The sequence below is a fragment of the Cnephaeus nilssonii genome (assembly GCF_951640355.1).
Source record: "Cnephaeus nilssonii genome assembly, chromosome: 17".
NCBI lineage: Eukaryota > Metazoa > Chordata > Mammalia > Chiroptera > Vespertilionidae > Cnephaeus > Cnephaeus nilssonii.
The window spans coordinates 44,634,331-44,659,486 of NC_137088.1; the positions used below are offsets into that span (position 1 = coordinate 44,634,331).

Consider the following 25,156-nt stretch of genomic DNA (forward strand, 5'->3'; position numbering starts at 1 on the left):
GGGGGAAGGGGCCGAAGGTGGTTGGCTGGCTGGCCCTGCCCCCTGATCAAACTCCCAGTTGAACTCCTGATCAAACTCCCAGTTGAGGGGACAATTTGCATATTAGCCTTTTATTATATAGGATAACATGAGCATAAAAATAAATACTTGTTATTGTTTGCCACTGAGTTTGGAGTGGTTGTTGCTCAGCAAAAGTGGGCTGAGACAGTCTCCTTTACCCTCATCCAGAGATTTCAGGCAGAGAGTAGCTTTGGCTTCTCTTCTCATTAAGGTGGGATTTCAGCAATTGGGTCATTCTATGGCTCTCTCCATTCCATTTTCTCTGGGCTGGTAAAGTCCCACTCCAAGAAGACAGCAGGGGCTACAGAGACCCATATTTTGGCCATCTTGGCACCAGGCACTGAGTCATGCACCACGCTGGCTCTCAGGCAGTGTTTGCTGAGTGAAAGGATCGGCGCTGTTCGTCTGGTGGGATGAGCACGGTCAAAATCACCAGCAGGCAGCAACCTGGCCTCAGGCACTCCGAGCCACTGGTCCCACAGTCCCCAAAGTGTGGGAAGTGGACGTACTGGTGACACAATATCATGTCAGACCACATGCTGTAGACCTGGGTGTGTCTATTATCATGTTTTAGGGAACACATTATAGTGTTTACCAACGTCAGGATTATTATTGCTTAACATCAGCCCAGGTTAAAAAACAAGTAGCGAATTTAAAGAAAAAGATTAAGTAAAAAATAACAGTCCAAGTGGTATGTGGATATGGGAAACATGACTGAAGTTTAGGAAACACTGACCCATATCAAGTCTCATTTCCCTACAAATCACAAGCATAATCACAGCTGGCATTTTTTGAGCACTGACAAGATGTACTAGTTTTAAGGGTTTCACAGATATTTTATAAACTCCTTCCAGTGTCTGAGGCAGATACTAGCGTCATTTCCATTTTGCAGGGAAGGTAACTGAGGCACAGAGAGGTAAAAGGAACTTCCCGAGGTCAAGTGGCAGGGAGGGTCAGAACCCAGACTGTCACCCTCCAGGACCCAGGTTCTTAACAGCATGTCTCTCCTGGAGAATCTGGACCCAGGAAGTTCAGCACTGCCCAAGGTGAACCCCAACACCTAGACCTTGAACCCCAAACTCCTGACTCCCAGCCAGTGCTCCATGAGGAGCACTATGGCAGGAGCACCTGGAGTTTGTGGCAGTGGCTGCATGGGGTCTGCAAGGAGCAAGGGAGAGAGGCGGTAAACTCCACCAGCAAGACGTGGAAGGGAAGGGATGGGGACATAAACCTGCCAAACAGGCAGGTGCTCGAGGCATGAGAAGCTAGAATATGGACAAACTTATTCGGGGCTGACAGAGCAAAGGGGCTGCTTTCTGAGCTCCCCCAAGGGACCCACCCTGCCGGGCAGCATCGGGAGCTGGCTTCCCTAAGTGACATCCACATAGTCTATATTTAGGTCCTAGAGTCACCCATTGTTTCTGTCCTGGTGGACACTCAGGGGTCAGCACCCTGACCTCGCCCTCTCCGAGTCACCTCTGAGTGTTTCATCAAGAGAAGCCTGTTTAGGATCTGGTTTGAATCAACTTCCCCTTCGTGGCTCCCACTTGGCGTTCTGGGAAAGCTGTAAAAACATGGCTGGAATCGGCACTTTAAAACGAAGCACCGACCTTCTGTGGAATATGCTGCTTCCTTCCCTCCACAAAATCAGACCAGGGCCACCCTCATCGCAGGACAGAAGGTGTTTCACAGCCCTGTTGTTGCTAAGCCCTTATGCACACACGAAGGATTCTTTTTTTCTGGTAGCAACCAACACATTTTATGGTCAATAAGACCTGCGACATAAATCACTTTAGTGAGTACTGACTCTGTGCGAGGCACCATCAGGAGTCATTTCATGTACCCCTCATGGCAATCCTAAAGGTAGACATTATTTATTATTCCCATTTTACAGAGGAGGAAACAGATTCGCAGAGGTTGGATAACACACATAGGATTGCATGGCTACTAAGAGGCAAAGCTGGGACTCAGACCTAAATCTCTGTGGTTTAAAAGCCATGCCCTTAACCATTACACTCTACCATTTTTCCACAGACACAGAGCCAGAGGATGAATGCATGAGATCTATCAAGGGCTTCTCCCCTCCCTTACTCACCCTCCACATCCAATTACCAAGTGCCCCTCCCACATCCAGCCCAACTCCTCCAGGTCCTTTCCTGGAGACTCTCAGAGCCAAGAAATAAAAATTCATATAATAATATTTTCAAGGGCAGAATAAAGGTCAGTAGCTAGCCAGACAATTACATTTTGAGTTCCAGTGATACTCTTGGGAAACGTGCCCTTAAAAGCACTCATTAAATGATTTGATTGTGAAATAGGGAAGATATGAGAACTATATTTTACTTTTTGGACAAGATATCTGCATACCTAAGATTCATATAAGAGCTAAAATGAGTTTAGAGACATGTCCGTTTGGGAGGTGGGGAAATTGAGTCCAGAGAAGGTGGTGACTTGTCACAAGGACCTCTTATGTCGGTGTTAATTGGACCATGGCAAACATCCACCTAAACAGGCTGATCTGCCAAAGTACTGGAAAGTAAAGTATCACCAAAGATGCTGCGTGTGACAGATGTGGGAAGGGACCCATCATTAAAATCATCATGTAGCTCACAATGGCTAAGAATGTCATTTCTGGATCCCTTCTGCCTGAATTTGAAGTCTGATCCCCTATTAACCAGCTAGGTAACCTTGGGCAAATTAAATTACTTATCTTCTCTAAGCCTCAATTTTACCATCTGCAAAATGGCAATGATACTAATAGCCAAACCCCACAGTGCTGTAAGAATTTCATGAGCTAATGAAAACAAAGTGCTTAGCAACATGAAAAGTATCTAATAAATGTTAGCTATCATCGTACTATTTCCTAGCACTGTTGCACTGAAATGTGGTAAATCATTTTAAATGTTGTCCATTTCCATATCTCAAAGGCTCAAAAGTTATTCTTTATCAGGTGAGCAAATAGCTAGGTGAGTGAGATGAGAAAGAAGATATACAATGAGACCACCCAAATCACATGAAAAGACTAAAAAACATAAAAATGTATGTCTATAATGGTCATGCACCAAAGAGTTGGAATTAGCATTGCAATTCTGAAACACAATTCTAATGAGAAAAATAGAAAAAGCAATGGGCATTTCCTTTAGACTATAGTTTTGGCTTCTCCAAAGCTTTAATACCTACCCACAAACAAACAAACAAACAAACAAACAAACAAATGAATAAAACGGACAGAGAGAGTAAGCCTCGGGGCTCCTAATTAGCCCATAGAAATCGAGCGTTTTCAGCCTCTCCTGAAATAACCCATGCCAGGCACCCACACTCTCAATGAGAACACCAGCAAGTCAGAGTCTCCGCTGATATTATCAAACTTCATCTTCCCGGTGATGAATATATTCAAACCACCAGGATTACTTTAAGGAAACCTACAAAAAAAAAGGTAGCTCCGAGCAGAATGAACTTGCAAAACTGAGTTTGACCATCTTCCAACGCAAAGAAGAGATCTTGGAAATCCACTTTGTGATCCAAACAAACCAAACAGAAGGCAGCTACATCCTTTCTTCTTCCCCATTACCTGAAAACGGGTCTCATAAAAATTAAAATACAAGCATCGTGGGCAAAGAGTGCAAGGCCCACCTCCCCTTGCTCTCCTCCAATCACAGATGCTCAAGGACACGCTGACACCTAGGCGCTCCACTTAACTCACCATCTCCACCAAGCTCAACCAGTTGTGGTCTTAAACTCAGCCACACACTCTTTTCTGATTCAGACTAAAGTGAGGCAGAAGTCTGCCTCCACCATTCCAGGTGTTGTTAACAGCAGCTTCCTGCTCCGTTTCTTGGGAGAGAAATAGACAACTGCGCCCTCCTACACCTCAGCTCCTGGCACCACTCAGCCGGGCCTGGGTGGGCACTGGGAGCTGGCCCAGCCCCAGCTCAGCTGCAGGGAGCTTACCTGAGCTCGGACAAAGAAGCAACACCACACCATGGGGCGCTCCGGCCTCATCCACCCGGGAGTCCCCCGCCCCTAGCTGTGGCGGAGCCCTGCGGACGGGATCCTCCGAGCAGAGTAGAGCATGGTTTCCCTGAAGGAACTCCTCCCCCTACTTGGGCTGTATGACAGGAAGTGACAGGGGCAATCAGTTACAAGTGTCAGGAGCTGAGCACCACACGGGCCAAGAGCTCCGGCGGTTTCTTCGCCCGCTGCCGGTGCGGCTGCTTCTCGGAGCACCCTCGCTTTGGGCATTCAAAGGGACACAAGACATTGGGTTCCTGGCTGACAACCCCAGCCTGTAAGAAAGAAACCATGTTCCCCTGGGTCCCCACCTAAAGCCGTGCTGGGCATTTTGGCAGCTCTGAAGGGTGAGCTGCTAGGACATCCTGCCCCCTCTCTGCAGCTTTGCAGACCCAACACTGGGGTGAAGTGAAGGGAGGAGGAACACTGGGAGGAGAGCTTGGGGTATTCAGAGAGAAATCAATAGCCCACGTGAACTTCACCCAAAAGTCGGAGGCCCTGCCCGGATGCAGAGCCCACACCGAGTCCCAATTTCACAGCAACTCAACAAACGAGAGCAGTGGTGAGCGCCGCACCCATCCGTTGCTTTCTTTTTTTTTCTTAGGCAAATGTTCTCTTCGGAGCTCCTTCAAAATAGCTGCTTCTGGAAACCTCCCTTTCAGCTTTTGACATGGGTTACAAGAGGCCTGACTGCTCTTCTCAGGGTTATGATGGAAATGACTCTTGGCTGGCATTTCCCATTTGATGAGCTGGGGATCTCACCAGACTGAACACCTTGCCCCAGTTCCCTGCCTTTTACAAAACCCAGATTCTCTGGGTGAGAAAGACGGTTTCACAGTGAACTACAAGGTTTCAGATGAAAACTATGTCCCATTCATCCCCTCCCTGCAAACAAATCAACACCCTCACCCTGCACAGTGGTGGTGAGCCTCAAGCCCAAGGAGACATAGCTCCAGTGTAGTTTTCAATATTTTTATTTTTCAGTTCCCTAACGAGGTAGTATTTGAATCGCAAAAATCTTTTTTTTCTCTTTGATTTTCAGAGAGAGAGGAAGGGAGAGGGAGGGAGGGGTGAGGAGGGGAGAGAGAAGCATCGATGTGAGAGTGAAACACTGATGATTGGCTGCACGCCCCAGACCTGGGATCAAGCCCACAACATGGGCATATGCCCTGACTAGAAATCGAACCAGCAATCCCTTCGTGCAGGGGATGACGCCAAACCAACAGCCATACTGACCAGGGCGCAAAATTCTTTCTAATTACAACGTTAGGCTGCAAAGATTTATCCCAGAGTTTCCCAAGGCAATCTTATAGAGGCACAGACTTTTTAAGAGCTTTTACCTCTCTTAGCCCTGAGTAAAGTGGGGAGCCCAACGAAGAAAGAGGGTTCACTTGAACAAGATTCAATCCAAAACTCAACTTCCGAGCTTACAAGAAAGCAGCTCTCCCCTCTCTCTCAGGCCAGTGGCTGGACCCCTAAGACAGGGCCTCTGAAGCGAGCCTTCTGCCCTGTCCATACAGGATGCACCAGGCGCTGGCAGTAACGAAGATGAACTGCTGATGGCCAAGAATAAAATACATGCCGCCAGGAACTTGCAAAAAGTGTTGAGGGGGCCAAGAAATAAGTGAGCCTGGCAAATGCGTTTTTTATGGGGACAAAGTCTGGGAAGGTTTCTCAGAGCCAGAGACACAGGGGCAGAATTCTGAGGGTGTTCTAGGCAGAACTGACGAGAACAGCAGGGCGAGGTGCAGAACCACAGGGCGCTTTGGAAGGAAAGCAAATGCTTTGAAAGCACTGCTCTGCCGGCTTGGGTTTTGCTTCAAGGAGCATGGGTGTGTGTGTGCGCGCGGAGGGGCGGGAGGGGGGGGGGGGAGGCAGGGGAAAGGAGGGGGGTATCTGTTTGAGAAAGAAGGAAGTGAAATCACTGTGAAAGGTTCAGGCCTTTCAGGCAAGCTTCTGGGTCACCTCAAGACCCATATGCGGTCCCTACCCGGTCTGGCACCCAGGAAACACTCAGTAACGTGTGCAAATCAAACAGCAGTGTCCACAAAAGGTGGATTTTCGGCTCGGCCTTGGGATCCCCTGCTTCCCAAAGCTTGATTCCCCACACAGCAGGGCGGGGGGAGGGAGGGCGGACGAGGGGAGGCACTCCTGAGAAGGGCTCCTGCTCCAGCCTCCTGCACAGAAAGGGCCCTGAATGTGGACAGGCCGGTAACAACCTGCGATTCGCCAGCTTCGGTGAATGAAGCAGCTCAGCTAACGAAGAAGGTCAGTCCCCTGAGGACCCGCGGAGGTTCCCATGCACCCAGCCCCGCCGCTCCTGGGGGATTTTCAAGCAAGCCACTTTGGGGAGGCCCGCAGCCAAGGTCAGGATCCAAGCGAAATCTGAGATCCCCACGGCACCCTGGGGTTTCTTTCTGTTCAGGGGTGGGGGAGGCACATTCACATGAACTAATCCTAGAATGATGAGGCCTAACTTCCGCTGCTGCCTGGCCGAGAATGGAGAACCGAAACCCGTGGGTGGCAGCCCTTCGTGGAAGAGGTGAAACTAGAGTGGGCTCTGGGGCAGGTAGCGGCGGGGGGGGAGGAAGGAAGGAGGACCAGCAGACGCCCCGGCAGGCCAGCGGGCAGCCTGCAGAAAGGAAGGAAAGGACGGGGCACGGCCGTTTCCTCCGATGCTCCTGCTCTGACCGGAGGCAACAACCCCAGCCACGAAGCCGGTGCCCGCAGAAGGCGCCGGGAGGGGCTCGTCCGGTGAGAGGCTCCTGCCCGCGGGACCCAAGGCCGGTCTGAGCTTCCTAACGGGAGCTTACAAAGGGACAGGAGTGCGGGTTTCTGTGTGGCCTCTAGGACCCCACCAAGTAGTCAAACGTGTTTCTCTACTGATTCCTAATGTTAAAGCTAACTTAGGATCACGCTAACGCATTCACACCACACAGAAGCATGTAAAGGGAAAAGCTAACTTAGGATCACGCTAACACATTCACACCACACAGAAGCATGTAAAGGGAAAAGCTAACTTAGGATCACGCTAACTCATTCACACCACACAGAAGCATGTAAAGGGAAAAGCTAACTTAGGATCATGCTAACACATTCACACCACACAGAAGCATGTAAAGGGAAAAGCTAACTTAGGATCACGCTAACACATTCACACCACACAGAAGCATGTAAAGGGAAAAGCTAACCTAGGATCACGCTAACGCATTCACACCACACAGAAGCATGTAAAGGGAAAAGCTAACTTAGGATCACGCTAACACATTCACACCACACAGAAGCATGTAAAGGGAAAAGCTAACTTAGGATCACGCTAACACACTCACACCACACAGAAGCATGTAAAGGGAAAAGCTAACTTAGGATCACGCTAACGCATTCACACCACACAGAAGCATGTAAAGGGAAAAGCTAACCTAGGATCACGCTAACGCATTCACACCACACAGAAGCATGTAAAGGGAAAAGCTAACTTAGGATCACGCTAACACATTCACACCACACAGAAGCATGTAAAGGGAAAAGCTAACTTAGGATCACGCTAACGCATTCACACCACACAGAAGCATGTAAAGGGAAAAGCTAACTTAGGATCACGCTAACTCATTCACACCACACAGAAGCATGTAAAGGGAAAAGCTAACTTAGGATCACGCTAACACATTCACACCACACAGAAGCATGTAAAGGGAAAAGCTAACTTAGGATCACGCTAACACATTCACACCACACAGAAGCATGTAAAGGGAAAAGCTAACTTAGGATCACGCTAACTCATTCACACCACACAGAAGCATGTAAAGGGAAAAGCTAACTTAGGATCACGCTAACACATTCACACCACACAGAAGCATGTAAAGGGAAAAGCGAGTCTTCCAACCCCACTGGCCCGCGTGGAATTCAGCACCCGTGTCAGAGCCCGATGTAGACAGGGGGCACACAGCCACATGCTGTCAGCGCTGGCAGTCAGACACCGGACAGGCAAGGCTGGGTGGGCACCGGGCACCACTGACAGTGTTGGCCTTAGGTCAGCTCCAGCTTGTTGGGGTCCCGAGGGACTACTGGCCCAGGGTGACCAGACATTACGGTTTTTCAAGAGGAAGCTGGAAACCCCAGGTTTTATATAAAAATCTCCCCATGTTTAAATGCTGGCAGCTAATGCCTCATTTTTTAAAATACCACACAAAACACAGTTGCTGGCTAGATTTTTAAAAATATGTTTTTATTGATTTCAGAGAGGAAGGGAGAGGGAGAAAGAGATAGAAACATCAATGATGAGAAAGAATCAGTGACCCGCTGCCTCCTGCACGCCCCCTACTGGGGATCGAGTCCACAACCTAGGCATGTGCTCTGACCTGACTAGGAATCGAACCGTGACTTCCTGGTTCATAGTCGAAACTCAACCACCGAGCCACTCCGGCCAGGTGTTGCTGGCTAGATTTGACCCGAGTAATCTCTGGTGGTGATCCTTCTAGACATTTCCTTCTAAACACATAGGCTGCTGGGTATAACATTTTGGGGTGTGTGTGTGTGTGTGTGTGTGTGTGTGTGTGTGTGTTTACCAAAAGTAGAATGATAACATTATTCTACCACTTCCTTTTTCTCAGATATCACCCACAGCATCTTTCGACATCATATACAGTTTGGACCCCTCCTGCCGAGCCCTCATGGTATAGATGTACTTTGCTTATTAATTCATTAGCCCTGCCCTGTGAACACTCAGCAAACATGAAAGAGGCACTTGAAATGTCGCCTCTAACTGCTCACTGCTCTTCCCTCTGCCAGCGCTGAGAACATAACTCAGGACGAAAGTGCACCTGTGAGCAGATATGAAAACATTCTAAAGCCACAATCACTGAAACCGTAAATGGTGGCTGCAGACCTTTGATGTTTTAATATGAGAACTTACCATGAATTTTTTAATTTGATTTTTAAAAAATACATTTTTATTGATTTCAGAGAAGAAGGGAGAGGGAGAGAGAGAGTGAGTTAGAAACATCAATGATGAAAGAGAATCATTGATCAGTTGCCTCCTGCACACCCGACACTGGGGATCAAGCTGGCAACCCGGGCATGTGCCCTGACCGGGAATCAAACCATGACCTTCTGCTCCATAGATCAACACTCAACCACTGAGCCACGCCAGCTGGGTCATTTGATCTTTACAACTGTCCTGAGGTCGGTCATACTATCATCTCCACTGTACAGATTTCTAAAAACTGAGACTCACAAGGGGGTATGTGCCTGCTCAACATGGCCTGGAGGTGGCGGGGTCAGGAGTGGAGCCTGGGGGGGGGGGGGGGGCGCTGACCTCAGAGCTCCCGCTGCACACATCCAGCCCCCAGAACAGACAGCCAGAAACCTGTCCGAGGAGATTCCACAATGTGACAGACGGCAAATGTTGGACTGCAAGCCACTGGCGGAGAGAAGGATCACCAACAAATGGGACAATTCATTTCTTGAGAGAATAAAAAACAAACGCCTCTTTTTAGGCCCTACTTCACATTCACTAGAAAAAAAAAATTCTGCATAGATTAAAGTGAAATATTAAAAAGAAAAATATAAAACTATGAAACTCTAGGGGTTCTCAGGGTATAACATTTTTCTTTAAGTGTATGGAGTTGGCACCTATAATGCAAAAATTGGCCCTGTTCTCCCACATCTATTGAATAGCCAACTTCTTATTAGACTCTAAAAGGTCTGGAACCAAAATGGGAACCTAGCTAAGACCCCACAATGCTCCTCGAGTCACTGGAACTCAAAGTGATATATTTCCTGTGTTGTTATTATTCTATACACCTAAGGACATTTTCTATTGAGAAGTTTCTAGCAGTTTTCTCACCAAAAATATTATAAGAAACATACTCATCAGGGTTGTGATAAGTTCACCTATATAAAACAAAATGGTGAGATTTCAGTAGAATTACTTCTTCATTAAAAGTTGATGACCCGGCACTGGCTGGGTAGCTCAGATGGTTAGAGTGTTGTCCCAGTATGCCAAGGTTTTGGGTTCGATCCCCAGTCAGGGCACATGCAGGAATCAACCAATGAATGCATGAATAAGTGTGACAACAAATCCATCCCACCCCCCTCTCTCGCTCTCTCTCTCAAAATCAATAATCAATAAAATTAAAAAAATTAAAAAAAAAGTTGGTGACCAAAGACTGGAATGTAAGACCTGAAACCATAAAACTCCAGAAGAAAATGTAGGTGGTAAGCTCCCAATATAGGCTTGGGGATGACTTTTTGAATCTGACACTAAAAGCAAAAGCAGCAAAAGCAAAAATAAAGAAGTGAGATGACACCAAACTAAAAAGCTTCTGCACAGCAAAGAAAACCATCAATAAAGTGAAAAGACAACCTACTGAATAATTTCAAATCATGTATCTGATAAGGAGTTAATATCCAAAATATATAAAAACTCATACAACTCAATAGCAAAACCCACAAACAATCCAATTAAAGTAGGGGCAGAAGATCTAAACAGACATCTCACCAAAGAAGACATACAGATGGTCAAGAGGTACATGAAAAGATGCTCAACATCATTAGTCATCAGAGAAATGCAAAGAAAATCACCAAGAGGTATCACCTCACACCTGTTAGAAAGGTTATTATCAAAGACACCAGAAATAACAACTGTTGGCAAGGCTGTAGAGAAAAGAGAACCCTTGTGTGCTGTTGGTGGGAATGTAAAATGGAAAACAGAACTATGGAAAACAGTATGGAGATTCCAAAAAAAAATTAAAAATAAAACTACCATATAATCCAGCAATTCTACTTGTGGGTATTTACCCAAAGAAAATAAAAACACTAATTCAAAAAGGTATCTGCCCTCCCATGTCCACTGCAGCATTATTTACAATAGCCAAGATATCCGTGCATGAATGAATAAAGACATTGCATTAGCAACAACATGGATGGACCTGGAGGACATTATGTTAAGTGAAATAAGTCAGACAGAGAATAACAAATGCCTTATTATCTCCCTTATATGTAGAATCTAAAAAACAAAATACCAAACTCACCGATACAGAGAACAGATTCATAGGTTCAAGAAGTGGGGTGAACTGAGGTTTCTTTTTAGTTTAAATAAATTGATTTTTTTAAGTTGATGACTAATGGTGATTCTTTACATCTGAATTTTATTCTGGTTCCTCAATATCTTTCCTATTTGTACTCAAAAGGCCACAGATTTCACAAAAGCTCAGAGTTGGCCAGTAATTTCAGAGTCCTTGGCCACATTCCATTTGGTGCTTTACATTTTAAAATAATTCCACAAACTGAGCTGAACAAGAGGTGGTAAAGCAATCTCATTAAAATGGGGTCGTGGCAGTGACCAAATTAAAACAGGAGACTGTATACTGATTTAACCAAGGTTTCAACATCAGAAAAGCGTTACCTCATAGGTCTCAGGCTTTTGAAGCTGTTGTCAAATTCAGGTAAGACTAAGAAAAAAACAAAGATCTATGCTGTGGCAGAGAAGGGAGGTACAGTAACACTCTTTGGTGCTGCTAGGTTGGCAGGAAGGAATAATGCACAGCAAGTCAGTGAGAAATAAAAAGAAGTTCAAAATATTTAGAGCTTGGGGGTTTACTTGCGGTCACACTCACGGACTGTCTTTATATCTACTCCTCAGTGCCAGAAGTGTGTTAATCCAAGAAAAACCTGAGCAACTGCTCTGCCCGCCTCACCAGGAACTGTGGACAACTGGGAGGGGGCGTCCAGGCCAGGGTGGTATGGACATAAGGTGGTTTAACGCAAGAGACTCTGGCCATTTGAAGAAGTGGATGCTCTTCTGGAGCCCTGCTTAATATCCCAGCTCAACAAGATTGTGTGGGAGCAGACCTGGCTGCCCCAGGTCAAGAATGAATAAATAGCAAAGTCTTCATCTGTGGTTTCAACACGAGAACTAAATATAAATGAGGCTTGAGCATGGACGTCTCCACAGATTGCTAATCATGGCTAATCTTGAGTGCTTATCTTGCTGGTTTTGTCACGAGCCTTGGTTTGAGCACTGTATTTTCTTTCTCAACTGTTAGAATCAAATTCCTCGCATTATTTTGCAACTGATACATAGACAGCTATTTTTTTTAAAAAAGCAAACGAAAACCAAAGAATCCTGTATGCTGCGAAGCTACCACCAGCCCAGCCTGGCCCCTTGACGAACACAAGCCCAGGAAGCCCCAAGAACTTCGGCGTGGAGCAGACTGGGGCACTTGCTCACTCGAACAACCTGTCTACGGCTTTTTCAAAGGACTGTCAAGTCCCCTTCCTTAGACTGTCAGTTAAAAGCGAAACTCCAGTGGGTTGCTGACCTCTGCCCAATTCTTAGGAAAAAGAAAGATTTAAAAACTGGTTAGCTGATATCTATCAGCCAAAGAGCTTCCTTACTTAGAAATGAGACTTACTATTCAGCATTATAACTGTCAAAATTGATTAGAAGTGGAAAATATGAAGATGAGGGGGCTGGGATTCCCAACACGTGAATACTCAGGAGGATTTTGAAAAAGTTGCTTCTATCACAAAGCAACTCCTGACAAACTGAATTTCTTAGATTAAAATATATAACAAAAGCAGAAATAATTTTTATTAAAAAGTTCCTCATTGTGACTCTGAAGCCAGATGGCTCCTCAAGGATAGTTTCTAGGAATAACTGGCTGGCTGGAATAATCAACAGTAAATTAAAATACGGGAACCCAGTGATTTTTGGCTCTGGCATTACTACTTAAATGACCTGGTAAGTCCCACTTCTTAACTTCCTTGACCCTCGGTTTCCTCATCTGTAAAACAGAAATAATGATTCCATTATCCTCCCAGGCTGTAGAGAGAACCATAGGAATCTAACTGATCTAGAACTAAAAATGACAGGGATATCAGAGGGTCATTATATTATTCTTTCTATTTTTGTGTAAGTTTAAATTTTTCCATAAGGAAATAAAATGTTAAAGACAAAGCACAGTAATAATGTCTTTGCTTACTTTTTTCAAGCAGAAAAGGAAGGTTTTTGGTGTAATTATGAACATTAGTTCAAATTTTCCTCTTAGCAAGCTGAAGAGTTGATACTAAATCCCACAGGGTTTGATTTTTACCCTGATATACGTGAGAACTGTCAACTGGGCACCTAATAAGAAAAAAGCAATGGAAATGTGCAATTTTCCATTTCCCCTCTTCACTCCAATAGAGGGGGAGAAATGGGAAGGACGTTAAAACTTAAGTCCTATCTATTTTTTAAATGTTATATAATGCTGACTTCCTTGAAGTCCTTAGGCCCAAAACTTTTATGAAAATACACCAAGGTAATACCAAGAGATTGAAAAGCGTGTGTAGACCCCCATGACTCAGAATATTCTTCTGCATAACAGTGCAAATGGGCTTTTGAGCTTTATTTTGTCAGGTGTGTACCTTTGTGTCCTTGAAGAATACTGTAATGCCATTTTTTCCCTTAAATTAGAATCGGAAAGGAATCACCAAAACACTAAAAACCTGCAAACCAAGTCGGGGATACTCAGAAAAGGCCCCTCCCTAGGGGAGCTCAGTGCCTCCTCCCAGTTAGGGCTCTGCCCTGGAGGTTGTCCCTTTAAATCAGACTTCCTGGTGAGGCTCAGAGATTTGCCCACGCAGCTTCCTGGAGACAGCATAAGATAAACAATAAACTTTGCAGCAAACTCTTGGACAATAAGCCCCACGTGGCCATCACAAGAAGCAATTATAAGCACTGACAATGGCTACGGCATTTCTAACAGGAATGCAAATCTTGATAAACACAGCAGAAACATGCTACCCCACACACCTGCACAAACTCAACTAACTTAAAAAAAAAATAGTTCCTAGCTTCTCATCAGATTGAGAAATAGTTGCTTCAAAATCTGGCACTCTTTTTTTTTTTTTTTTAAATCACTGTCTAAGAGGAAAGCAGTCAGGTCTTCCTTAAAGTGCCACCACCCATTAGATGAACACTGCTAAGGCCAAGTGTCTCCAAGAGTCACTTACTCCATGTGTCTCTGTAAGGGACATTTATCACCCTCTGGAGACTCTACAGCTCAAACCCCTTCCTAGGTTTGGGGAAGCCCCAACTCAGAAATCACAGGGTTCCCACATTCCACCAAAGGAGACGAGGATGCCAATATTCACTCTCCCAGCTTCCCTTGCAGCTAGAGCACGAGAGCATGAGCGAGGCTCAGCCAATCAGATACTCCCACTTCAGACTTGGCATCAGAAACTGGCATGCAAAGCAGCAGGGACTCTGCAGACACGGTTCTGGTGAGGGTGGGGACAGCTCACAGAGGAAGCAGTGAGTGCAGACTGAGTAGCCATCCTATATAATAAAAGCCTAATATGCTAAGTGTCCAGTCATCCGGTCGTCTGTTCAACCAATCAAAGCATAATATGCTAATACGCTACGGCCACTCAACTGCTCGCTATGACATGTACTGACCACCAGGGGGCAGACGCTCTAACTGGTAGGTTAGCTTGCTGCTGGGGTCAGGCCCCGATCGTACACTGGTGGGGTCCCTTGGCCTGGCCTGTGCCCTCTCGCAATCTGGGACCCCTCAGGTATGTCAGAGAGCCGGTTTTGGCCTGATCCTGCAGGCCAGGCCAAGGGACCCCACTGGTGCATGAATTTGTGCACCGGGCCTCTATTGTTCTATAACTGGTATCAGTGGCGCCACCAATACCCGCCCAGTAGTGGCAACAATGGTGTCCTTGTAGGAAATGTTTGGGAGTGTAATTTGGGGTTGTTCCTGGTTCCCTGATCCCTCCAAAATTATCTGAGCTTCCTACTAGTACATCCTTTAATACATTCATTTTCTGCTTAATCCGAACTGGGTTTTATTGCTAGAGTTCAGTTCATGCACACAGAACACAGGAAGGGCTAGAGCTGAAGTACTCCAGAAATCAATCCCACAGATTATTCATTTTTCTTTTTCATATATATATTTTTTATTTTAGAGAGGAAGAGAGGGAGAGAGAGAGATCATCCATGAGCACTGTATTTTCTCTCTCTCAACATCAATGATGAGCGAGAATCATGGATCGGCTACCTCCTGCATGCCCCCAACTGGGCATAGAGCCTGCAAGCCAGGCATGTGCCCTTGACTGGAGTCGAACCTGGGTCTCTTCAGTCCACAGGCTGACGCTTTATTTATTGAGCAACACCAGCCAGGACCCCACAGATGATTCTAAGCCTAAGGGCTGAATGGCTTCGTTCACACTTCAAATTCAACCTCAACACTGACCCCTGGCCTACAAGGCCCTGCATCAATGGGCCCATGTTTCCTTGCTGGACCTCACCTCATTCTGCTTTTCACCCTCCTCTCAAACTCTGGCCACACTTGCTGTCCTTATTAGGCTCTTTCCTGCCTCAGGGCCTTTGCACTTGCTCTCCGGCTCTACCCATTGCAGCAGCATCCTTCTCATAGTTCAGTCTCAGGTTACAGAAGGTCTTCAATGACCAGGCTGTCTAAGAGACCACACAGCACACCCCCACCATCCTCCATCACAATACCCTGTTAATTTCCTTTCCAGCACATATCCTGTGATTAATTTATTACATTATTAATAACAATAGCAACCGCCACTGATTGGAGGCTTGCTATGTGTCAGACACTAGGCTAAACTCATTTAATTCTATTACTACCCTATGAGACAGGTACTTTTATTATCCCTAGTAAATAGATGAGGAAACAGGCTCGGGGGGTTAAGAAGTTGTCCAAGGTGCCAAGTTTGGCACTGACAATAGGGATTTGAACCGAGGCCTGCCGTGTGGGCTCATTACTACTTGCTCATTCAGGCAGTGGCCTGACAGCAATGCCATAAGCATCACTCACGGTGCAGGCTCTGGGCCACAGGACAGGACGGGCTCTCACAGAGCCTACAGCCTGTGATCCAGATCTTCTACCTGGTAGTCTCTGTTCTATCCATGGCCCTCCTCAAGGAAGAAATGCAGCCAGGCATGTGTAAAGAGGGCAGAGGTCCTTCATTCCACAAAAAAGTGCCCAACTCTGTGCTCAAAGTGTCTGCAAACAAAAATACCGCAGAGGAGCTCACAGGCCAGAGGGACACAGACCTTCGGACAATGCTTTCTGCTCAACCTGCCGAATTCCACGGCCTTAGTGTGTGTCGGAGTTGCCAGGCTGAGGAGTTGGGGTACCGGGCAAGGGAGAGAAGTGGGGAACAACATGGCTCATTTGGGGAGAGGGGAGATGTTCAAAGAGTCTGTGGAAGGGGCAGGTGAGAAAGCTGGGAGATGAGAAGGTTGGACTTCCAACTCTAACTTGTAGATTATGGGGGCCAGAGCAAGTTGTTTTTGTTTTGTTTTGTTTTTTGGCAAGAGCAGATGTACAGCCAGATACTGATTCTTTTTGTCAAGAACAGAGGCCATGGCTATATAATACTGCTTGAGATGTTTTGGTACACTGTTTCCTATTTTAAATACATCAGCTAAACACCAGAATTTTAACAACAACAACAAATTCCGTGTCTATGCTTCCCGACTCCCTCTCCCTGCTGAATGAGAAGTGAGGTAAATTTGCCCTCCCAACAGGAGTTAAGCACTGCCTTTCCCTCCTGGAATGTGAAATTACACAGAGCTCTTGCATCGGAAATTTATGGAGAAAAGGAGGAATTCCCCCGCTACTTGACTTTACAGCTCCAACCATCTCTGCCCAGATTCCCTCAGTGTGATAACAGGAACCTCACCTCTGGCTTGTGTCATCATTAAAATGAAAGGCTTTTTTAAAAAAAAGAATGTACAGGGTTGAGGCACACAGGGCCTCCTGTGTTGAATGAGCATCTGGGGGCTGTGGGAGGGGTCCCCAGAAAGACTCTCTGGGGCTGGTTGAGACCAGCACACAGTAACAGGCCCTGGGAAATGATAGGCTAAATTTGCAGCTGAAGTCAGCCAGGATGACAAGGGCATAGCATCTGGAAAGTAGGCTGGAAATTAATAAAGGTCGTGTAGTACAGGAGTTAGGAATAGGAATTCTGAGCCAAACAACCTGGATTCAAATTCCAGGGCTATCACTTATTGTGTGACCTCTGCCGATGTACTTAACTCTTCTGCGCCTCAGTTTCATCATCTATTAAATGGGGATAATAAGAGCATCTGCCACACAGGGTCTTTGTGAGGATCAAATAAGTCACTTAAAACAATGCCTGGCACATGATAAGAACAACAGCAACTTCCTGGAGACTATATAAAAATGAGCTCTACAGCAAAATCATGGACAATAACGTCCCATGAGGGACGACAAAAAGCAATTATTAGTGTTGACAATGGGTAGGACATTTCCAATAGGGATGCAAATCTATGCAAATAGTTGTTACTGCTATCATTATAATATAAAATATGCAATACGATATATAATAAAAACATATTTTTAAATATAAGACATGCAACATACTCTCTAATAAAAGAGTAATATGCAAATTAACCATCACTCCGCTACATAAGCCACACCCACAAGCCAAGCCACGCCCACCAGCCAATCAGGGCGAGTATGCAAATTAACCCCAACCAAGATGGCTACCAGAAGGGAGGCTTGGGTTTCCCCGGCAACAGAGGAAGCCAAGCTTTCCACACACTCTGGTGGGCCCAGGCCTCCACTCAAGGATACAAAGTTTCAGTTATAGAAGGTAAACAAATCCAAACAGAAATGGCAGCAGCCATGGATCGAGCAGGAGGCTTGGTTCCGCTCCAGGCTACAAAGTTTCAATTGTAGAAGGTAAATAAATTCCAGATACCAGGGCCTCTGCTTGGGTCGCCAGGGGCATGGCTGGCCTGCAAACCACCACAGGCCCCTCGCCCAGGCCTCTCCATGCCCCAAGGAAACCCCATCCTGATCCAGGACATCCTTCAGGGCAAACCAGCTGGTCCCTACCCGTGCACCAGGCCTCTATCCTATCTAATAGAAGAGTAATATGCAGATTGACCATCACTCCAACACACAAGATCAAGATAGCTGCCCCTATGTGGTCAAAGATCCTGCCCCCATGTGGACACAAGATGGCCACCACAAGATGGCCAGCAGGGGAGGGCAGTTGGGAGGGACCAGGCTTGCAAGGGAAGGCAGTTGAGAGGGACCAGGCCTGCAAGGGAGGGCAGTTGGAGGCGATCAACCCTGCAGAGGACGGCAGTTAGGGGTGACCAGGCCGGCAGAGGAGGGATGTTGGGGGCAAACAGGCTGGCAGGGGAGCAGTTAGATATCAATCAGGCTGGCATGGGAGTGGTTAGGGGGTGATCAGGCTGGCAGGCAGAAGCGGTTAGGGGAAATCAGGAAGGCAGGCAGGTGAGCAGTTGGGAGCCAGCAGTCCTAATTGTCAGAGGGATGTCCGGTGGGATCGGGCCTAAACGGGCAGTCGGACATCCCTTGAGGGGTCTTAGATTGGAGAGGGTGCAAGCTGGGCTGATGGACACGCCCCCCCGCCTCCGTGCACGAATTTCGTGCACCGGGCCTCTAGTTATATAATAATAGTATTATAATGTTTTAAGCCAATTAAAATAAGAGTTTCTCAGCAAACGTTAGGGCTTTGAGGAGAGGTGCCCAGAAGCAGGTGCCTGGGCGGTGCTTGTACAGTGGTTTTTGGACACCTTCAGGTGGCACCAATGTGAGCTGTGGAGCCAACTTGCTGGGCCAGAGCCTGGGCTCCACCACATAGGATTTCCTCATTTCTGCAAAGAAAATAGCAATAGCACCCTCTCCACAGTTTGTGCCGAGCACTGCCGCTCAATTTTATATGCATTTTTCACGTATAATTTTCCCACAACCCTGTAAATCACATGCAATTATGATGTCCATTTTACAAATGAGAAAACCCATGGCTCAGCGATGTTAATCAAATTTGCAAAAGGGCACGCAGCTAGACTGATACCCAGAAAATCTGACTGGAGCCAGCACTCTAAACCCTCAATTCTCAGACCCGTACAGCATGAGACGTGTGCACCACAGACCCTCTGCAGGATGCAAGGGGTAACCAGCGAGTGCACAGGAATCACCCTTAAGAAGGGTGTACGCCATGACCACGTGGGGTTTATTCCAGGGATGCAAGGCTCGTACAATATTTGCAAATCAATAAATATGATACATCACATAAACAAACTGAAAGACAAAATACACATGATCATATCAATAGACACAGAAAAAGCATTCAACAAAACCCAACACCCATTTTTGATTAAAAAAACCCCAACTCTCAGCAAAGTGGGAATAGAGGGATCATGCCTCAACATAATAAAGGCCATATATGACAAACCTACAGACAACATCATATTCAATAGGCAAAAACTAAAAGCATTTCCCCTAAGAATAGGAACAAGACAGGGATGTCAGCTTTCAACACTCTTATTCAATATAGTACTGGAAGTCCTAGTAATAGTAATCAAACAAGAAGAAGAAATAAAAGGCATCCAAATTGGAAAGGAGGAAGTAAAACTGTCATTATTTGCAGATGGCATATTGTACACAGAAAACCCTAACGACTCCACCAAAAAACTACATGATTTAATTAATGAATTCGGCAATGTAGCAGGATACAAAAATAACACCCAGAAATCAATGGCATTTTTATATACCAACTAGAGGCCCGGTGTACGAATTCGTGCACCGGTGGGGACCCTCAGCCTGAACTGCAGGATCAGGCTGAAATGGGCTCTCCAACATCCCCCAAGGGGTCCCGGATTGCGAGAGGGCACAGGCCAGGCCAAAGGAGCCCACCAGTGCATGACCAGGGCCGAGAGGGACGTGGGAGGTTGGCCGGCAGAGGAGGAGCCATGGGAGGTTGGCTGGCCGGCTGGGGGGAGGGACCACGGGAGGTTGGCCGGCCATGGGAGGTTGGCTATGGGAGCGCACTGACCACCAGGGGCCAGCTCCTGCATTGAGCGTCTGCCCCTTGGTGGTCAGTGTGCATCACAGTGACCGGTTGACTGGTCATTCAGTCATTCGGTCATTCGGTCACTTAGGCTTTTATATATATAGATAATGATCTCTCAGAAAGAGAATCTTTAAAAATCCCACTTACAATTATAACAAAAAAAATTAAGATACTTAGGAAAAAACTTATTTAAGGAGGCAAAAGACCTGTACTCAGAAAACTATAAGACGTTGAAAAAGAGTTAGAAGGAGAAGAAATAAAGAGACAGAGGAAGATATAAACAAGTGGAAGAATATACCGTGTTCATGGACTGGTAGAATTAGCATAATTAAAATGTCCATACACCCAAAGCAATCTATAGATTCAATGCAAGCTCTAGTAAAATACCAATGGCATATTTCACAGATCTACAACAAATACTCCAACTATTTATATGGAACCAAAAAAGACCCCAAATAGCCACAGCAGTCTTGAGAAAGAAGAACGAAGTTAGAGGGATCAACATACCAGATATCAGGTTATACTATAAAGCTACTGCAATCAAAACAGCCAGGTACTGGCACAAGGCATATAGATCAATGGAAGAGAACAGAGAACCCAGAAATCGACCCAAGCCATTATGCTCAATTAATATTTGACAAAGGAGGCAAGAGCATACAATGGAGTCAAGACAGTCTCTTCAATAAATGGTGTTGGGAAAATTGGCAGGTACACGCAAAAAACTGAAACTAGACCACCAACTTACATCATACACAAGAATAAACTCAAAATGGATAAAAGACTTAAATGTAAGTCGCAAAAACATAAAAATCCTGGAAGAAAACATAGGCAGCAAAATCTCAGACATCTCTCATAGCAATATGTTTACCGATGTATCTCCTAGGGCCGTGGTCGGCAAACCGCGGCTCGCGAGCCACATGCGGCTCTTTGGCCCCTTGAGTGTGGCTCTTCCACAAAATACCACGGCCTGGGCGAGTCTATTTTGAAGAAGTGGCGTTAGAAGAAGTTTAAGTTTAAAAAATTTGGCTCTCAAAAGAAATTTCAATCGTTGTACTGTTGATATTTGGCTCAGTTGACTAATGAATTTGCCGACCACGGTCCTAGGGCAAAGGAGAACATAAACAAATGGGACTACATCAAAACAAAAAGCTTCAGCACAACAAAAGAAACCATCAACAAAATGAAAATGGAGCCCACTGTGTGGGAGAACATATTTGGCAATCATACATCTGATAAAGGGTTAATATCCAAAATATATAAGGAACTCATACAACTTAGCAAAAGGAAGACAAACAATCCAATTAAAAAATGGGCAAAGAACCTAAATAGACAGTTCTCTAAAGTGGACATACAGATGGCCAAGAGACTATGAAAAAATGATCAGTCATTAATCATCAGGGAGATGAAAATTAAAATGATAATAAAGTATTACCTCACAGCTATCAGAATGGCTACCATCAACAAATCAACAAAGGACAAGTGCTGACAAGGATGTGGAGAAAAAGGAACCCTTGTGCACTGCTGGTGGGAATGCAGACTGGTGTAGCCACTGTGGAAAACAGTATGGAGGTTTCTCAAAAAATAAAAAATGGAACTTCCATTTGACCCAGTGATCCCACTTCTAGGAATATATCCTAAGAAACCTGAAACACTCATCAGAAAGAACACATGCACCCCTATGTTCATAGCAGCGCAATTTACAATAGCTAAGACCTGGAAACAGCCTAAGTACCCATCAGATGAGTGGATAAAAAAGCTGTGGTACATTGACACCATGGGATACTATGCAGCTGTGAAAAAAAAAAGGGGGGGGGGAGAATCTCTTACCCTTTGAGACGGTAAGGAGGGACCTGGAGAGTATTATGCTAAGCGAAATAAGCCAGTCAGAGAAAGACAAGTAGCACACGATCTCACTCATATGTGGAATCTAATGAACAAAATAAACTGATGAACAAAATAGATCCAGAGACACAGAAGCATGCAACAGACTAAAGAGATTAACCAGGGAACTTATCTTCCTGGATGCATAGCCCATGGACACAGACAATAGTGTGGTGAAGGCCTGGAAGGGGTGGGTGCAGGGTGGAGGGGGTAAATGGGGAATAAAACGGGAGACATCTGTAATACTTCCAACAATAAAAATAAAATTTTAAAAAAGGGCTGTGTGTTTTCCCATTGTGGATATCTGCCCTTATGGTAATTGCCAGGCAGTGAAACTCCCCCGTGTTGAGCACCTGCTACCCACCAGGTACCATGTCATCACATCACTGCCATCTCATCACCATGGCAACCTCCAATGCAAGGGCTGGAGGGCACTGAGGCTCAGGGAGTTTGAGTTTCTGGCCCATGGTCACAGAGCTTGTCAGTGGCGACACCCCACACTTCTGGGTCTGTCCTACTCCCACTCGGGCTTGGAGACAGGCTCTGAAAATACCCCTTAATGTCCCTCAAGAGCCCCTCTCCCCCTCATTACCTCCCACTCTGAAAGCACAAAACTGCTTATTCTGCATCAGGATAATGACCATGGGGGCCGAGCAGGACTGGAGTGCAAACTATAATTACTGCAAACAATTTGCATTCCAAATCTGAAACGCACTCTGGGCCTCACTTGAGCCCTGTAATCAGCTTAGCCTCTCCCCAAATCTCTCTTGAAATGAAGACATGGTCCAACTCAGCCACAGCGGTGTTCGGAAACGATGCCTCTGTCCCCAGTGACTGCCACCTGAGGAGAAACTGCTGAGAAAGGGCCAGGGTTGAGTGGGATCTTAAACTCCAGAGAGGTCAAGTTCTTCAGTTGTAGAACCAAAAACAAAACAAAACAAAAACCAGCAGCCAGGACAGTGGACGGGCAGAGCAAGACCAGTAAATAACTAAGGCAGGAAAGGCATTGCATAACACATGGGCCTCAGTGAGAAGTGGATGGACACCCTTCCCTCCTTTATCGAAAGTTGCTGCTTTGCCTATGAGTCACACATCAGGGTGTGGTGGCTTCGCTGCCCGGGACAACACAGGGTGCCCCCAAGATCAGCGAAAGGCCTACTATGTGCACACCAGGAGAACAAATAAGGCCTACTATGTGCACACCAGAGAAAAGAGTCTGGGGAGGATCTCCCCATAGACAAAGAACTCTACGATTTGTGTGCTCCCAGGTGGGGAAGGAGAGTGTAGATTGGGGTGTGAGGGCGGATATACCAGAATTTTCAACCCTGCCTGTGGCTTCTTCCACCTGAATCGGAGGGATCTGTACTAGTAATTTTGGTTCCAAGTGGCTGGAGTTCGGTGGTTAACTGTTCACCATAGCCCTACTTTTCTGATTTGAGAGAGAGAGAGAGGACAGACAGACCACATGTCAATTCCCATCACTCCAAATCCTGACTGAAGATTTCCATATGAAAGCTCTATTGAGTTAATGGTATCTGCAAGCTGAATCTGGACTGCCCTGAAAGTCAGAGTGTCCCTCAGACTTCAATGTGCCACAGATCAGGGGGGTCTGATAAAATGCAGATGTGGATTCAGGCCTGGGTGGGGCCTGAGATTCTGCATTTCTAGCAAGCTCCCAGGTCCTGCTGCTGCTGCTGTCCACGAACCACACTTTGAGAACCTTTGCTAGGAGACATGCCAGTGGCTTAAGGAGACTGAAAAACAAACAAACATCATTCCCTATGTTTCTACTACAATCAAGATGTCAAGTAGTGAAGTTGTTCTAAAAGCAAAAAAATAAACTCAAACACCATGTACCTTTAACGTTCTTGCTTCTGAGTTACCCCATTGGATAATTGGATGATTGTTCTTGAAGGAAAACCTTGTTTAGATGCTATTAACTAAGGAAAATCAGCAGATCTCTTGGCAAAGTTTCTTTTCTTTTTTTGTAAATAATTTTTTTCAATTACAGTTGGTATTCAATATTGTATTAGTTTCGGGTGTACAGCATGGTGCTTAGACATGTCTATAACTTATGAGGTGATCCACCCGTAAGTCTAGTACCCACTTGACACCATACACAGTTACTGCAATATGACTGACCATATTCCCTATGCTGTACTTCCCATCCCTGTGACTATTTTGTGACCGCCTTGGCCGAAGTTTCTGGAACAGCCCTGGATCCTCTGAGGTTCAAAGGACCTGCAGCATCAAAGGACAATGTGGCGAGGCAACTTGCCTTTACCAGTGTTAACATTCACGGACGCTTCTCTTCCGTGCAGTGGGGTGGCCGACCCACTCCAGGAGCAGCCATGTAATAGGCAGGGGTCCTCAAACTTTGTAAACAGGGGGCCAGTTCACTGTCCCTCAAACCGTTGGAGGGCCGGACTATAGTTTAAAAAAAACTATGAACAAATTCCTATGCACACTGCACATATCTTATTTTGAAGTAAAAAAACAAAACGGCAAAGACACCCGCATGTGGGCCGCGGGCCGTAGTTTGAGGACGCCTGTAGAAGCTGAGTAGCCTAACCCAGCCCATCAGCTGTGGTTGGGGGCCTCTTAGGGACTTGAGCACTACCTCATCAGTCACAGGCTGCACCTTACCAACCAGACAGCACTTTAATAAAAATCATTCAACTAATTCAACACATTTTTTAAAACTGGCTTGAGCTGGATGCCCCATCCCACTATGCAAACAGTACACAATGAACTCCTGATAGCATCTGCTCACCCTTGCCAACATAAACACTGCCAGGCCAGCAGGAATGAGCCCCGTGACTGTAAGCAACAATAGTTGCATGATTTTGTTTAAATAAACACAGCTAACAACACGTGAAAATGTTTTTATCTCCTCCTATGGCTATACCAGAGATTTTCTTTATATATATATGTTGGGGATCAAACCCACAACCCGGGCATGTGCCCTTGACCAGAATCGAACCTGGGACCCTTCAGTCTGCAGGCCAATGCTCTATCCATTGAGCCAAACCAGCTAGGGCTCTACCAGACTTTCAAGACTGAGTTTTTCTAGAAATAAAATCAGTGTCAAGTGTAAGAAACAGAAGGCCGCTGAGTGGAGAACACCCAGAAAAACAACTCTGTTTTCCTTCCAGAAGTCCACATGCAGACATAGGTTTCTTAAATAAGTTACTAGAATTTCTAAAACCAAATTAACTGACTTGCATTGTCTACTTACTGCCTAACAGTAAAGGACTTTTTTTCCTATTCTTGTCCAGTGTACTTTTTTAAAAACTGTGTTTTCATTGATTTGAGAGAGAGAGGAAGG

At 45.8% G+C, this 25,156-nt stretch overlaps 1 protein-coding gene across 7 annotated transcripts in view; it reads right to left on the reverse strand.

The window, feature by feature from the left end:
• ARHGEF3 (Rho guanine nucleotide exchange factor 3) overlaps positions 1-25,156 on the reverse strand; it is a 296,634-nt gene that overhangs the window by 149,786 nt on the left and 121,692 nt on the right. The window contains exon 1 of one of the 7 annotated variants that reach the window (XM_079794770.1): positions 4,012-4,077. The exons of the other annotated variants lie outside the window; for them this stretch is intronic. Coding sequence (XP_079650896.1) covers positions 4,012-4,062 — 51 coding nt within the window. The 5' untranslated portion in view covers positions 4,063-4,077. Of the gene's footprint in view, positions 1-4,011; positions 4,078-25,156 lie in introns of those variants that run through there. 7 annotated transcript variants of the gene reach the window in all.